The sequence below is a fragment of the Galeopterus variegatus genome, unplaced genomic scaffold (assembly GCF_000696425.1).
Source record: "Galeopterus variegatus unplaced genomic scaffold, G_variegatus-3.0.2 Scaffold589, whole genome shotgun sequence".
In the NCBI taxonomy this organism is placed as follows: domain Eukaryota; kingdom Metazoa; phylum Chordata; class Mammalia; order Dermoptera; family Cynocephalidae; genus Galeopterus; species Galeopterus variegatus.
Window position 1 is genome coordinate 242,531 of NW_007726700.1, and position 17,697 is coordinate 260,227.

At 44.1% G+C, this 17,697-nt stretch overlaps 1 protein-coding gene across 1 annotated transcript in view; it reads right to left on the reverse strand.

Moving 5' to 3' along the window:
- The window catches only part of TG (thyroglobulin), a 254,111-nt gene that overhangs the window by 165,850 nt on the left and 70,564 nt on the right, over positions 1–17,697 (reverse strand). Inside the window, exons 27-28 of the mRNA XM_008570298.1 lie at positions 10,945–11,112; positions 968–1,033 (exon numbers count right to left, since the gene is read on the reverse strand). Of these exons, the coding sequence (XP_008568520.1) occupies positions 968–1,033; positions 10,945–11,112 (234 nt within the window). The remainder of the gene's footprint in view (positions 1–967; positions 1,034–10,944; positions 11,113–17,697) is intronic.

The following is a 17,697-nucleotide window of genomic DNA, read 5'->3' on the forward strand; positions in this document are numbered from 1 at the left end:
ACTAGAGCTCACGCAACTCCACGAGGACAGTAGTACTTTTATTGCCATATTTCCCATGGGACTGTGGGCTTAGAGGGACTGACTGACGTCCTCAAGGACACACAGGTGGCAGGTAAGAGACAGAAACATAATTCACACCCCGTCACTCCAGGTTTGTTCTTTGCCTTCACTCTCACTTCATGAGCGCGGAAACACAGATCCCCAGTCCTTGTTCAGGACACTCAGTGAGATCTCAGTGAGGAGGGATGCTGGGGAGAGGAGGGAGTGATCTGGGGTCAGGGATCTTTCCTAATGCCGCTCACCTAGGGCTTGTGACCATGAAGCCTAAGTGGCCACTGCCTTGTCTGCTATCCCCAGGCTGGGACCCCTTAAAGGCCAGGGCTGTGCCTCACTCACCTGTCTCTCCCAAATGCCTTTCCTAGTCCCTGTAGGCATGTTCAGTAAACTCCAAGGACGACAAACAAGCAGAAAGGCAGTGCCAGGTGTACACCTTGCCTGAGCCTTCCTATTTTGCCCTAACCTGTCCCATGCACCCATGGTGGCATTATCTCCAAGCAGGAATCTATACACCACCCTCCTGTGGTCCTGTCCCCTCATCCTGAGCCTGGGTAGAGAGGCACTTGGGGCCAAGTCCCCGGGACAAATGCCTCCTGTTGTCTGCGTTAGCCTCAGAACTCCTATCCTGGTAACAAAGAGAGCTTGTGGTCTGTGAGATCTATCACACAGGAACACAGAGCTTCCTTCCTCCTTTCTTTCTTGGGTTTCCACACTTTCCACTTTTCTTTTAGACTCTGGTATCTTATCTGATGAGGTGTTGAGGCCCCTCTGTTCCACAGAGAGTACTCACCTAGAAAGCAAATCTCTTCATTTTCTCCATGCACTGTGAATGGGAGGTGGGTCCAGACAATTGCAAGTAGCACATAATCAGTGTCCTGCTAACGCCACCCCCTCCCACCATGGAGCTTACCTTTCCAGAGATAAACCTGCTGGAAACTGGTAATGGTGTCTTGAGTTCCTTCCAGCAGTGTCAGATCTGCAAAGGAAGATGTTTATTTCTATGAGCTTGAGCATGCCTGCTCTCACTGGGTACCCACCGTTATCACAACTGACCCATCTTTCCCCCAGCTGGCCCTTCCTGGGCCCGAGAACTCTGTTTCCTACACAGGTGTGCTTCAAAAGCCTCTTGGAGCTCTACTCCAGCTCCCTGGAACAAAACCAGAGCTGGTCAGACCTCAGGTGGCATACTCAGGACACCAAGGGACTATTATGGTGGGGGGCTGTGAACCTGTGACACAGGAGAATGACAAGGAACTGGGGATTGGCTTAAAGAATGCAAAGTGCCCATGAGGCTGGGAATAATGTATAGAAGCTGACCTCTGGAGTTCTCAACATTTGATACACACCCAATTATTGGCAGCTGCCATTATTTAATTTATTATTAATATTAAAATTTCTTCTCTGACAAACTCCAGTCTCCCAGATGCCACCCTGGATGACATTGAATTTGCCACACCACTTCCTGGTCAGGGTTGCCTCTTTTGCTCCTGTTCAGCCTCCATTCCTGCTGATTCCCCTGTGATATGGAAGGCTGAGAAAAGAACTCAGAAAACAGCATCTGCAAGCAGATGGCCCCACACGCTGCAGGAGACCGTGGGCCGGCAACTTCAGACATTGAGACAGGGTCGAATTCTGTTTTTAATTATTAGTTAATAATTTTTAATAATTTTAAGAGTCAGTTATTTATACAGTTATTACCATTTAGTTGGCACTATAATGGGCACCTTGTGTACATTACCTAATTTAAAGCTCATAGTCATGCTAAAAGGCAAGGTCCCCAGTGTCCAGATGAAGAAATCAAAGTCAAGAGAGGTTAATGCCAGAATTCAAATCCCATCTGGCTCCACATGGTCTGCTCTTAACCACCACACTAAGGAGCGGATAAGATATTTTACAATTCTGTTCATCTGCAGTGGTGAAAAGGTCGAAGGCTCCTGTGTTCACGGAGGTGTCCATTGAACTATATGGAAAACTGAGCACGGAAGTGATGAGCCCCTCCCCGGGGACGACCGTGCTGCACACTGTGGGGTGAGCCAGGACACTGAGTGCGCTTCCGTTTGGTTTTACTTCAGAAATGGGAGTAAACAACGATGCTAGAACTTCTCAGACCGCCCGATGTTGGGATGACATGTTTCCTTAAAGGACCCACTGATACTTCTCTCAGAGCATTCTTTGGAGGGTGAAAGTCACTTATAAAAACTGAGGAAGTAAAAACCTGTGATATCGGGGAGGCCTAGATGGATCTTTAAAATGCTGAGACTTGTTCTCCACATTAAGGAGGACTACACTGCATGTGACACCACATGACACCATCACGGAGCAGGTGGCCACCTGCTCAGCTCGTGCTCCATCTTCACCATCTCCTCACAATATCATCACCTGCTTCTTAGAAAGGTCAGGCCACAGCCTGACTTTGGAACTGGGCTTTGGTCCTCATTACAAGAAAAACCAGAGAATTAATTTTTCAAATCTTTCTATACCCAAATCTCTTTGATATACTGATTCTCTCCAGATAGGTAGGTACATAGATACATGGATACATAGATATGATATGCTCATATGTAGATATACATTTTTTGTGATACAGATGTTAATAAAGTTTTCGAATCCCATTAAGTTACATATTATGATTCTTATTTAGCCTGTAGAAGTTGGAGAACCAGCATCTTCTCTCTGGGGTGCCTTATTGCTCTCAAATCAAAGACTAAAGCCAATGGCCACTCTGACCCTTCTTTAATTCTCCAGAACTTCCCTAGCACAATCTTGTTGACTGTGAGAAGGTACATAAAACTGAAGCAAACATCATTTCCTCTTCCCTGCTAAATAGTAATGTTTTTGACTGCCCAGACGTCCCTCCCATTCCTTCCCCAATAACTGTGTTAGGATGTTGCTGCTACACAGACCTTCCTCCAGACCCTGACTGATACAATCCCTGTAACCAAGGCTGCAGGAACACGTACACACTTAGAACTCAGGGGTCTGGCATGGAACCTGGCTCTTCAGCGTTGATGGGTGTCGTGTGGTTTTAATTCACTTAAGAACATTTCTGCTGAGATCATGTGCTACATCCATGGTGGTTAGTTTTAATCTACGCCCTTGGAGTGGGCAGGGTCCTAAACTGGAAAACATACTCTAGGAATGGTCAAGTAGTATTGAAAAGCTGCTCTCCAGGAGCTCCATCCTTCAGAGAGGAGCCACAGATATACCCAGTCTCTTTTTCCCCACTTAACACCATGGGCTTTGTTATTTAGTCCAGTGAATGCTGGAATTATACAAGTAGTATTGAAAAGCTGCTCTCCAGGAGCTCCATCCTTCAGAGAGGAGCCACAGATATACCCACTCTCTTTTTCCCCACTTAACACCATGGGCTTTGTTATTTAGTCCAGTGAATGCTGGAATTATGTATTTATTGGTCAGATTAGGAGCGTTCAAAACATGGATTGGCTAAAAGTGTTACAGTGTCACTCCTGCCCCTGCAAAAAGAGAGTGAGGCAGCTTCCTGAGCCCAATAGCCCTGATGTCCTTGGCTTGATTCCAAAATCAGTCTGTGACCAGTCACTGATCTGGAGGACTCTTGTCCATCTGATTTTGATGAAAAGCTGAGTTGAGTTCTGCTGTGAGAATATCGCTGGGTCTATATTTTAAAAACCTATCAAACAAGGTGCCACAGGAACACCTAAAAGGATAGAGAGCTGTTCTATTGGGCTCAATGAACAGGTGACAGGTTGTGAAGCAGTCTCTGTGCCTATTTGCCAATGACTGTTTGGACATGTGGCAGAATCTAGAGACTTGCTTTCATTACAATCCATTAGTGAGTTGGGGGGAAAGAGCTCTCCACTCATCAAAGATTACCATCCCTAACAATAATCTAACAACTATAAACCTCCATCATGGTTTAAGTAGGTTCAAAACAGCTATTGTAGCCGTGGAAAGTCTGGTCAGGTGGGGCCTACCTCCGGTGACCTGAGCCCCCTAAGGTTCTGACCATAAAATGGTGCCCAGCTTGAGGGGAATGAGGCCTGGTCAGCTGTGTCAATACAATGGCACTCACCCAAGAAGTGAGTTACCTGTTTGCCTGTCTCCTCTCCTAGACAGTGAGCTTCCTTAACGGGGGCCAGATATTAGGATCTCTAGGTCTTCACCTCCCAGCATGAAGCCAGGGCTGAATAAATAATCATGAACTAAATGAAATCTGAGTTATGCAACTTATGAGCTGAGTAACCTTGAACAAGTTACTTAAATCTCTCTATGCTTCACTCTCCCCCTTAGTAAATAGAGAAAAGACCACTTATCTCCAGGTCTTAGAGGGTTAATTGAGATAATTAATATATGCAAAATGAACTGCCGATTTCTGCTTCTATGTCCCAGATTTTTTCTGGAGCTGCAGAAAGCCCAAGCTGCACTTGCCACAGTGGTAGGCTGGATGCACAAGGAGTCAGCAATGCTTCCAGCAAAGCAATCCTCAGTCAAGTGCTCTGAAGAACTTGCGCATGAACACTCCAGCTTTTCAGCCCACTGGGTGGGATAATTCTGATAACTCTGTGTTGTGCACTGATCCATGGGATTAAGCACAACTGCTCTCAGAGTCCACACTTTATTGACTGTCTTATCTTCTCTGTACCACAACCCCCACATCTCTACTTATATTCCTTTTCCTTCCTACATAAACTACACTCCTGAATTTGTGTCTCAAGGTTGATTCTGGGAGAATCCAAGCTAAGACACAAAGCATAGTGCTAAGTACATGGCACCACACAATCAAGGACAGCTATTGTAAATAACTAATACGGTCATTTTTAAATGTCCATCCTATTTTTAGGTACTCATCAGACATTTAATCTACAAGCATCTGGTTACAGTGAGTATCGTAGATCATAGATCATTATACCAGTATCATTGTAAGTTATTTCACCTAGTTCCTGGCACCCCAAGATAATGACAATCATTGATAGAAAACAGCCTCCTATAAAGGGAACGTCAGGCATTAGGCTAAGCCTCACAATTGCTCAACATTAAGCCTTTTGAATTCAGATGAACCTAGGAGCATTTCTGCCAAGGCCTTTTTTTCCCCATCAAATTTTAAGTCTCTGTGGGCACTAGGGTACATTTAATCTGCCTTTCACTCATTTGCACTCAAAACATTATCAGAAACAGCCACATGTAGCCCCAAGAGCTTTCTAAGCCTTCTTTCTCAGAAATAGGAAGGTCGAGCCAGCCAACACCAAATATAGTCATGCACCACATAGTATTTTTGCTGTACCTTTTCTATGTTGTTATGTTTAGAATCACAAATACTCACCATTGTGTTGTGTTACCGTTGCCTGCACTGTTCAGTACAGTAACATGCTGTGCAGGTTTGTAGCCTAGGAGCAACAGGCTACACCATACAGCCCGGGCATGTAGTGGGCTGTAGCATCTAGGTTTGTGTAAGTGCACTCAGTGATGCTCACACAGTGACGAAATTGCCTCAGGACGCACTTCTCAGAATCGTTCCCATTGTTAAGCAATGCATGACTGTAGTTGAAAACATGCTGAAATGCTCATTGGAAATTTGGGAGATGCAGACCCTGCGTAGATTCCTCTCTTGAGAACACATGTCAGCCCAGGCACAAAGGCTAAACAGAAATCTAGTATTCTCAGCTGTCACTCATCACTGATGGCAAGAAAGAGAAAGCTCACAGCAAAAAGTGCTGTGTCTTCTAATAGTGTAAAATAACCTCCAGGTATTTTGTGGGGTTGTTTGCCTCTGGGTGTGTTTGTTTGCTTTTTGTTGGCTGGTATTAGAAGTCAGTTATAAATTTTGGAGGGGTAGTGACCTGGATGGGACTTGGCTGGCTTTTAAGAAATGGAGAGAGTTGTGCTACAGGAGCATCCAGTGTTCCTGCAAATCTCTTCAGTCCACTAAGATGGGCAAACAGGAGGCTTGCTGTACTCAAATAATTCCCACATCTGTCACCTCAACTAGCCTGTGGGCTCCTTGAGAGTAGAAACCATTCCGCGCCGCGCATCTTTGCATTCCAGTACCTGGCTGAGCACTTCACACCTGCCTAGCAGGTCCTTTGGAGGGGGGCAATGGAGGAGTGAACGCAGGGCTGTGGCCACTCCGTGAGGGCTGTCCCCAAACCTCCCAGCTCACATCTGCACCTCAACAGGGGACACTATGGCTTTCCCATATCTTTTGTTCCCTTCTCCCATCAACCCTTTAAAATCCTTGAAGTAGAACGTTCTGTTAACTGACATTAATACCAATGTCTGGAGTAGAGCAGGCCCCAAAGAGATGTCTGAGGAGTGAAACTCTCAATTGTCAGAGACCCCTTAACTTGCTGATATAATGACAAGGATAACTCTAAAGTGCTTTCTGCTCCCAGTAAATTACATGCAGGACCAAGGTAGCAAGAAGTGGGACCGAGGGGTGCAGTGGCTAGCTTCCACAGACAGCTCCAGTCTCTGAAGCTGAGGTTTGGACCTCAGACATGGCACTTACCGCAAAGAGTTTTTCTTGTCTCGTTACAAGTCTGAACTTCACTCTCATGGGTCAAACTGAGACATAACCAACTGCCTCACCAGATTGGCGAAAGGATCAGTTGAGTTGATAGACATGAAAGTACCTTGTATAATGCAATACAGATATTGACATGTTTACTATTTGAATTTAGTGTATGTGTTCTGCCGGGTTGTAATTTCCTACAACTGGTGATCAATTAACTTATGTGTTATAAGTAAATGCTAATTCTCCATTAATCAGGTCACCTGCTGAACCAGATCCTGACAGTACCAGCAAGCTGGCTAATGAAAACTCAATGTCCATATCCAGAAGTCCTGAGTGCCTCTGCTGGGTTTGCTGTTGGGGGAGCAGGGACTCAGGAAACAATGTCTTATACTATAGCCTGTGCAGCATGCCAGCACTTCATTTGGTAATATATTAAAAAGTGTACCCATTTTACAGATGAAGATCCTGAGGCTCAAGGGTGGTTAACTGTCTTGAATAAATTCACAGACTTGGGGGGGAAAGGCATTAATTCTCCATTAATCAGGTCACCTGCTGAACCAGATCCTGACAGTACCAGCAAGCTGGCTTATGAAAACTCAATGTCCATATCCAGAAGTCCTGAGTGCCTCTGCTGGGTTTGCTGTTGGGGGAGCAGGGACTCAGGAAACAATATCTTATACTATAGCCTGTGCAGCATGCCAGCACTTCATTTGGTAATATATTAAAAAGTGCCCCCATTTTACAGATGAAGATCCTGAGGCTCAAGGGTGGTTAACTGTCTTGAATAAATTCACAGACTTGGGGGGGAAAGGCAGGACTCAATTTGGGGTGTCTTACATCTCGGCCATTGCTTTTAATCTCTAGTACCTATCAAGTGCCTGCCTGACTCCAGCACTATTTTGCATGCTCCACACACATCCTCCATTAATCCTCCCAACCTCCCTAAGAGTCATTATCTGCATTTATAATTAGAACGACCAAGGCCTTACAAGGAGGCCATACGATGAGAAAGCATTCACACTGGGATTTAAATCCTGAAGTCTGATTCCAGAGTCTGTATATTAATCCTCCCAACCTCCCTAAGAGTCATTATCTGCATTTATAATTGGAACGACCAAGGCCTTACAAGGAGGCTATACGATGAGAAAGCATTCACACTGGGATTTAAATCCTGAAGTCTGATTCCAGAGTCTGTATTTTGACTACCATCTATCCAGTTGTTAAATGGGAGGTAAGAGGCTGGCCCCCAACCAACTTTGGGAAGGATAGAGTTTGTTTTTATTGTCCCTGGCCCCTCCCCACGTTCTTTCGATTTATTCTATGCCCTCCCTGCAGTGTTCATATCCCGCCAACCAACTTTGGGAAGGATAGAGTTTGTCTTTATTGCCCCTGGCCCCTCCCCACGTTCTTTCGATTTATTCTATGCCCTCCCTGCAGTGTTCATATCCCTGGAATCCTCACTCCTCTTGCCCTCCACCGATATCTCTTGTTAGAAAAGGGTATCTATCAGCTATTCACACGGTAGTAAGAATTTTACTCACTGTGTTTCTTTTCCGAGGGGTTAATTGTACTTAAAGACTGACTTCTTATTTTGGAAAGGAAGGGTTTTTGCACTATTGTTCTTAATTGGAAGCAGCCCCCTGATAGTCTATGGACAATGATTCTTCAAAAAGCTTGTGAAAAAATAGAATTAAAAGATTATACAAATCTTTCCATAAACTTTTTGAAGTACCCTCATATAAGACAACCTCCACTTTGGAATATCAAGAATATATATGCCTCAGGCTGCCTGAAATCTCCATCATAGGGCACCCTTATTAAAGCCTTACCCTCACCCCAGAATACACACAGATACAGGGCACTGAAAAAACCCCAAACCTTCAAAACTCATTCAGTAATCGCTCCTTCTTAGGTAGCCAGATAAGGGCACAGCCTTCATTTCTTGGGCAAATACCAAGCACGTGCTCTGGGTTAAGCAATTCATCTGGATTTACTGCCCATGAAGACATCATACGTCTTTCTTGAAATGCCTGTTTTCAGCCTGGGCTACCTCTCAGAGTAATGAATACCATATGCTCACTACCCATCATATAAATAGCTATTTGATTTTATTTACCCCCAAAGAAGCTATTTAAGCCACATGGAATTCCACCAAATTCTGCAATATTTTTGCCAGGCTTTGGTATCTATGCACTCCACAGATTTGTATAATTTGTATGCTTGATGGTATGAATTCAGAAATTAATAAGGCTCAGTCCAGTTTTTAAAATACAATAAAACATAAAGACAAATTTTAAAAAGAATGATATAATGATATATCTAATATTAATGCCATGCGTCAGGCACCCTGCTGAGTTCTTCACCTTCTATCACCCGTGAGTGCCAATGCAGAGAAGTGGTTAAGAACATCAGCTTTGGAGCCAGAATGCTGGTTTCAGATCCCAGCCCTTCCGAGACCTTGGGAAGTTATCTAATTTCCATGTGTCTCAGTTTCTTCAGCTCTAAAATGGGAATAAAATTGTGCCACCCTGGAAGCACTGTATTGAGGATTCATGAGGAAGGATAAGTCCTGGCCTCACAGCAGAGCCTGACTCATGCTGTGTGCTGCATAATGTTCTCGTCTCCTTTCATCTCCATAGCCCTGTGGATGGCTACCGTCATTACTCTCATTTAATAGACAAGTAGTTAGGCCTGAAGAGATTCCCTGACTTACTCAAGGTACACAATTGCTGTCCAAACCCAGGATAGGACACCACCATGGGCCAACTCATGACACACAGGCAAGTGAACAATGCCACACTGATGGCTCTGCAGGATAGAGGAATGTGCAGAGCATGTGCCCAGCTCCACAGTGCAGGAAGCAGAAAGATCTGTGGGTAGTCATGGAGGGCTCATGGAGGAGGTGGCATTGCACCCTCTGCCATTACTTCAGTCACAGAGATGTGGATCTCAGAAGTCTTCCTGGGAAGCAACAGACAGCTTCTGACAGCCCTTGGGGGACCATGTCCTATAGCAACAAGAAGTCCCCAGGGGCTCCCTTGATGATGACTCCTTTGATACTCTCATCTCAGGGGCTCAGCCTGTCATAGACTGTGCAGATTTCCACCCCGTGCAGCTCAGAGGGTGGCATGAATGTGTGACGGTGTTTCAAGGTCAGGTGCTGGCAGATAAAGAGAGTCAGCAGAGAGTTGGCAACAGGAGCAGGGCCTGCAGCCTCCCAGTGGAACCAAGGAGAGGTGTACAGCGGGGCCCCTGTTCTCACCAGGCCGTCAGTGCTGCTCAGACTCCACCTTGTCTGGACCACTCGTTAGAACACAGCTTTCTGGGGCCCACCCCGGGGCAAGTGGTGGGGGGAAGCTGTGAATCTGCATTTCTATGCTGCTCCCACTGATGCTGACCACGGGAGTAGTACTGGTCTGGCCAGTCTCCAGGTCAGGACAGAGCGGGAACCCACTTTTTCCTGATGGGGTCTGCTGGGATAGAGAGCCCAGGGCTGAGAAGATAGAAAGATCTGGCTGGACTTGGGGCCTGTGGCACTAACTGCACTGCTCTGTAAATTGAGGGGGTGGGACAGATGATCCAGAGGTGCCTTCTAGCCCTAACCTTTGTAAAATTCATAAAAAAGAAAAGTTGCAAAAGCCTCTGAAAGAAAGGGAAGGAGAAAGATCAATGGTCATTTCTATTGAGCCCATGTAATAAGTTTGTGCAATGCAATTCGTACCACTTGGAATGTTTTAACTCATAGGGGGGAAATAGGCCCTGGGAGACACCAGTTTGGGGACAGACGGCATTTTTGGTTCCAGTTCTTCACCCATCCTTGTGTTCACATATTTTGCTCGTGACTATGCAGTTCCTCTCACTAATGAAACAGAGTACATTTCCCACCCTCTGGCTTCCAGTTTGCCATGTGATTTGCTTTATGCAGGAGAATGAGGCAAAAAGGACAGGTGTCAGGGCCAAGCCTTCACCTTAAGAAGCCTTCCTTGTTCTCCTGGTTCTATCCAGCTTCTGCCACCTACAGGAGAAGAACATGTTCATCCAGAGGAGGCTGAGAGACTCAAGGAGCAGGGCCAGACCACCCCAGCCAAGTAAAGGTAAGATCAGCCAACTACCGGTCAAGCCCTGGGTTCAAGGTGAACCCAGCTGAGAGCAACAGACCTGTCCAGCTGGACTGTCCTGCCTCTGGTCAACCTGAGGCATTGTGAGCTAAATCTATGCTTTCTGTGGAATGTTGCTGGGATGCTGGGGCTGTTTTCTATGCAGTGTTATTGGTACGGTTTTCTTTTCCAAAGTATAAATTCCTCAGGGAATGGGAAGGGCTCATAAAAAAGTAGCAGAGGGCCTTTCTGGTGGATGGAATAATTTTGAAGGAATATAGACAAGAGGCAGAGACTTACTCTTGATGAACTCCTGGCCTCCCAGACGCAAGGTCACCTGGTGGCTCCCTTGATCATATGTCACACCAGGACATGTAGCATTAGCTTGGGCTTCAGAGGAGTCCATCCAGTCTTTGACATTGCAAAGCAGGACATCTGGGGAGCTCAGCAGCCCACAGATGATGGGACCTGCAGAGTCACAAGAGGGAGAAGAGGTTGGAGTGACAGGGAACCACAGGGCCCTTCAGAGACTCCCTCTGTGCCCTGAGAGCCCTGCAGATGGGGACAAGTCACAATACCTCAGGGTGGACAGGGACACTGGAACTCAAGAACCTGGTTTTAAACCGGGTTAATCCTCCGCGAAAAACCTGCAGTTGTCTTACTGGCAAATTCCCAAAGGGAGGGCCAGTACCATGCCTGCTGGGCCTTTCCCCTCCATGAGAACCTATGCTCCGTGGGGCCAGCAGCAAATACAACACCTCTGGTACCCTGGGGAGGGAATTGCCAGAATCCTTAGTCACTTCTTGCACCCCACCCAGCAGTGTCTTTCTGAGGCTTCAAGGAATAAACAGTTGCTGCTGTTGCAGCTGCTGCGCTGCTGCTTCATGATTATTGTCTTCTTCTTCTTCTTCTTCTTCTTCTTCTTCTTCTTCTTCTTCTTCTTCTTCTTCTTCTTCTTCTTCTTCTTCTTCTTCTTCTTCTTCTTCTTCTTCTTCTTCTTCTTCTTCTTCTTCTTCTTCTTCTTCTTCTTCTTCTTCTTCTTCTTCTTCTTCTTCTTCCTGTCTCTCTCTCTTTCTCTCTCTCTGTCTCTGTCTCTGTCTCTCTCTGTCTCTCTGTCTCTCTCTCACACACACACACACACACACACACACACACACACACACACACACACACACGAGATCAACCTTGAAGGGACTCAAGGAGGAGTATTTAGATTAAAAGTAAGGAACCATTAAAAACTAAGACTTGTGTGCCAGTGACACAAACTTCCCTATTAGGAAGTGAGCTCCTCGTCTGTGGATGTGTGCAAGCAGAGGCTGTGAGCCCATATGCCTGGGACGTGTAGAGAGAAATCTGTAACTAGGGGATCACTGGGATATTTCAACTCTGAATTTTTTAAAACTGTCCTAAAGTTATGACTTTATTTAGTATCAGGAAGACCTACTGTCCGTCAAGCTAACTGAGTTTGATAGTAATTTTACTTGGATAAATTCAAGCAACTTAAATGTTTGAGATGTCTGTTATGTGCCAGCCACTATGTTACATGCCTTAAGTACATTAACTTCCTAAATTCTTATAGATATTTCTATCTTCATTTTACTGATGAGAAAACTGTCTCATATAAGTTAAGTAAATTGCTCAAGTTTACTCAGATCTATAAATAATTTATATCATTTGGATAAATAACCTTTTCCAATCATATAGTTGTTCAGACTCTCCTGGAGAAAAAAAAGAAGAAGAAGAAGAAGAAAAGAAGAAAGAAGAAGAAGAAGAAGAAGAAGAAGAAGAAGAAGAAGAAGAAGAAGAAGAAGAAGAAGAAGAAGAAGAAGAAGAAGAAGAAGAAGAAGAAGAAGAAGAAGAAGAAGAAGAAGAAGAAGAAGAAGAAGAAAGAAGAAGAAGAAGAAGAAGAAGAAGAAGAAGAAGAAGAAGAAGAAGAAGAAGAAGAAGAAGAAAGAAGAAGAAAATACACCATCCCACAATTCCTCCTCCCTTTCTTATCCTAATTTTCTAACTTATGTTCAAATCCAGATATAGTTTCAAACATTTCTCTCATCCAAATTTCCCCAAAAGAAATGACTCATGGATATCTGGCTTACAAATAAGACATATTATTCTTATCCCTTCCACTGTCCACTTTTAAACTGCAGTCATTAAAAATACAGCAGCAGTAGCAGCAGCATCTCTGTAGAAAATAATTGTCTTAGAGTCCCTCTGCCTGGAAGCAGGCAAGAAAGCAACACCCAGGGTCTTAGGCAGGAGCCAAGGGAAGCCACCCCTTCCACCCAGAAACAGGCAAGAGAGCATGCAGAAAACACAGCCACCACCACAGCCACAGCTTGATGCCATTGCAGTAGCCACAGCCACCATGCAGGCAGCCCCCTAGGCATTTAACTGCATTGACAGAAGGAGAGTCACCAGCAGAGACCAGAAAAAGAAGAGGATGTCTCTTTCTTCAAAGCCCACTCCAGAGTGGTAGAAGAAGCAACTGCTCTGCCAGATGACCAGACATCATTGTAGAGATACTAGAAATATGAAAACCCAAGAAAATATGACACCACCAAAAGGATGCAGTGATTCTCAAATACTAGACCCTATGGAGCAAGAAATCCTTGAAATGACTGAAAAGGAATTCCAAGCAACAATCTTAAGGAAACTTACTGAAATATGAGAAGACTCAGACAACATAATGAAACAAGAAAAAAAAAATCCAGGATATAAAGGAGGAAATTCACAAGGAGATTAATACCTTAAAAAAGAATGTAGCAGAACTCATGGACTGAAAGAATCACTCAATAAAATAAAAAAACACAACAGAGAGCTTAAGCAGCAGGCTAGAACAAGCAGAAGAAAGAATTTCTGATCTTGAAGATAGTCTTTTTGAAATAACCCAGGCAGACAGAAAAGAAAAAAAAAAAAAAAAAAACAAGTTTTAAAAAATGAAGAAAATCTAAGAAAGCTAGCAGACAACCTTAAGGACACAAACATTCGAATCATGGGTGTTCCAGAAGGGGAGGAGAAAGAAAAAGGCATGGAAAACCTATTAAACAAAATAATAATGGACTTCTGAGGTATAGGAAGAGACACAGACCTTCAGATCTAGGAGACTCAAAGATCCCCAAACAAATTTAACCCAAAAAGATCCTCTTCAAGACACATTATAGTCAAATTGGCAAAGCTCAAAGACAATGAGAAAATCTTAAAAGAATCAAGAGAAATTTCAAGTCACCTACAAGGGAGCCCCTATCAGACTAACAGCAGACTTCTCAACAGAAACTTCACAGGCCAGAAGAAGATGGGAAAATATATTCAAAATACTAAAAGAAAAAAACTGCCAGCCAAGAATAGTATACCCAGCAAGGCTATTTCAGAAATGAGGGAAAAATAGTGTATTTTCCAGATAAACAAAACTGTAGGAGTTTACCACCACATGAAATCCAGTGCATTGACAGAAGGAGATCCTCAAGGAAGTTTTGTGTCTGGAATCTGAAGGGCAAGATCACTACCACAAATACACAAGAATGAACAGGGCCCACTGGTAGAACAGAAATACAACTGAGAAAGAGAAAGAAAATGAATCTTATCACCATAAAAAAAACCATGATGACAATGTAATAATGCCCTGCTTTATTTCTGATTTTGGTAATTTCAGTCTTGTCCTTTTTTCTCTTGGTCAGTCTAGATAAGGGTTTGCAAACTTTGTTGATCTTTTCAAAGAATCAACTTTTGGTTTTGTTGTTTTTCTCTATTATTTTTAAATTCCCTATTTCATATATTTCTGTTGTAATCTTGTTATTTCCTACTTATATTTGCTTTTGTTTAGTTTGCTCTTTTTCTATTTTCTTAAAGTAGAAGTTTACATTACTGATTTGAGATTTTTCTTAACTTTAACACAGGTGTTTACAGGTATAAATTTTCCTCTAAGCACTGCATGAGTCCTGCATTCTACAAATTTTGATATGTTGTGCTTTGATTTTTAATCTTAAAGTACTGTCAAACTTTCCGGTGATTTTTCTTTTTATCCATTATTTAGGAGAGTGTGGTTTAATTTCCACACATTTGTGAATCTTCTACACTTCCCGTTATTGTGGCCAGAGAACATATTTTCTATTATTATTTTCTATGATCTTAGTCTTTTTAAATATATTAAGACTTGTTTTATGGCCAAAAGTAAAAATAAAATTTTAATTTTAATTTAAAAAAACGATCTTAGAGGTCATCTAATATAGTTGTTCCCAAATCAGGGTGCTTAGATTGATGATATCAAAATATAGGGAGAGTTTTGAAAATGCTCATTCCTAGGCACCACCCACAGAGTTTCTGACTTGGTAGGCATGTGTATGGGAGTGGGGTAGGGGTGGCGGTGATTGGGATCCAGTGTCTGTAAATAGGACTGCAGATGATTCTGGTGCAGAGCCAGAGGTGAGAATCACTACCTAGTTAAACCACCTCATTTTACAGATGAGGAAACTGAGGCACAAAAAGAGAGACTCATTCTTCCAGTGGCTGAGAAATAGCGGAATGGCCAGCTAGCAGTGAGAGCCTTGGCAAGGCGCAGAATGAGGCCCCTTGGAAGCAATGGGCAGCAACGGTACAGTAAGCACCTGCTGAGATCTTGGAGGAGGTCTGAGCACTGTGGCCTGACCGTCTTGCAAGCCAGAAACAGGATAAAGTAATTAACCAAGAGACGGTATATTTTTCTTCTGCTCTCAGACCTTGGTAGACAATCCCATGAAGCTTTCTTCTTTAACCAGTGCTGAAGTGCCAGTGAGAACTCGGTGTGACCGAGGGGTGGGGGCCAGCTGGAGGCTAGTGGCCACTTTGCTGATCACATACTCCCAGCTGCAATTACACTCACGTGACCTAAGGCCATGCAAGTCCCTCTGACCCCCACTCCCAAGTAGCCTCAACTAAGATGTAGGTTCAGAAGCCTTCTGATTTTCTCACTAATGCCTGTTGATGGAAACAAAGCCATTCACAGGCTGGAGGTTGGAGGTGGTTGGAGAGTCGCTAGGAGAGTAGGGTGGGAGGGGAGGGGGAAGAGGAGGGAGAATCTACTAGAAACTTAAATGACTTTTCAGATTGTGGTAAAGGATGTAGCAGGATTCTTTTCCTGGTCATCAGCAGATCCAGCCAAAGTTTTTTGAGCCAAAACCCCAAACCTGCCCATTGGACAGTTCTGAGGAAAATGTCTGTCTGATGCTTTATGGGTGCTTTGAAGAGGGCTCAACTATCAGCATTGAGAGGTGGTCATTCAGCACAACATAATTCACAGATCACAGGTTAAACCTGGAGGAAAAAGTGATCAAGCTGCTAGCCAGAAATGCCACGGGGCAACAAAAGGGTTTTATGGGCTTCCTGCTCCATGGAATAAAACAATTCTCATACACATGATCCTAAGGAAAATAAATTAAACCTTTTATGTCAGAAACATGAAAAAACCATATGGTCTGGTGCGTAATCAAGCATCTGGGAAAATTGTAGTGACCTCAGAAAATACATTTAGTTCAAAGAAGGCACCCTGGATTTGTATTAAAGTGCTTCTAAATGTAGGGATACATAAATACATATATTTGTGTGTGTATATGTGTGTGTGCATGAATGTGTTTGTGTGTGTATGACATATTTTTTCCCTATCTAAACATTAACATGAATCCACATGATGTAATTATAGAGCATTAAACCTAGAAGGAATTTTAGAAATCAGCTTACTCTAATCTGGGTTCCTGCCCCACTGCTCCAACCAAATATTCTTATTTTAGCAGCCACTGACCACTATGAGCTAACCCAGCATTTTTCCGTAATCATCTTGTTTGAAGTCTCAGCAGCATTCAAGACTGCTGACAACTTCCTTCATCATCCATCCCTCTCTCACCTTGGTTTCTATGCGGTGATGCTCCATGGGCCGCCTCCTCCCTGTCTAGCCACTCCTTCTCTGTCTCTTTGCAAATTCCCTGCCCATTATGTAGCTGTTCACCATAATCAGCCCCATCCCCTTTATCTTCTCATTCCGTGCCCTCTTCCTAGGGAATCCCGTCCATACTCACACCTTCTGATACCACTTCGATTGCGTGATGGAGTTTCATATTGCAGGGTCTGGCAGTGGTAGGGAAGGAGAGAATGGAACAGGAGACAGAGAAGACAGGAGACCCAGGGCTCTGTCATGCCATGCTCATTTTGGCTCTCAGAAGGGAGAGGGGCCAAGAAAATCAGACGTGCCTCAGAGTTGGGAGCTGGCGGGGGCAGAGGGTGCGGGGAGAATTGGGCTGGTGGAGGTGGAGAACAGGAGGGAAGGAAGGAAGGAGCAAGGCCCCTGGGAAGGTGGAGGCAGTCAGCTCCAGTGTCCAGGAGGCAGGGTTAGTCCTTTCCAGAAGGAGGGACCCTCTTACCTCTGAGCCTGGAGAGAGTGATGTGCAGATGCTGGAGCTGACCACAGACCTGGTGATCATACATGGTAGGCGCTTAACAAGTACCTGCTTACTGACAAGCCCAATGTCTCCGTTAATATTCTTCAGAACACATGGCATCTCTCTGCCTCTAGATTAGCTCGGCTCACATGAACACCCACTCTAGGTCAGATTCCCTTTCCTCTCTCTCTCATCATCTAAATACTGCTCATCCCGCAAAGCCTGGCCAAGTCTCTCCTTTTCCAGAAAGCCCTTCCTGACCACCCAGTCCCCTTGCTATCTCCCTCCTCCACACTCCAAGACTTCTACAATTTCTACCCCTATCGGGCATTCCCCATATGCTGCCTTGTCTATCCAGCCTGGTGCCGAGGACTGTTCAAAACACATCCACTCAATAACAACACAAATGAATGAATGAATGAATGAATGAATGAAAGTCATGAACACTGCCTCCCCCATTATACTCTAAGCCCTGCTTATCTATTCCTAATGCCCAGCACTTTGGATTGCGCAAATACGTTGATCCATTTAAGTTGATTATTGACTGAAGTGAGGGCCATAAAAAGAACAGACTACTTTGATTTTTTAAAAAATCTTTAGAACTCTCCATAAGCTTTTTTTTTTTTTTTTTTTTTTTTTTTTTTTTTTT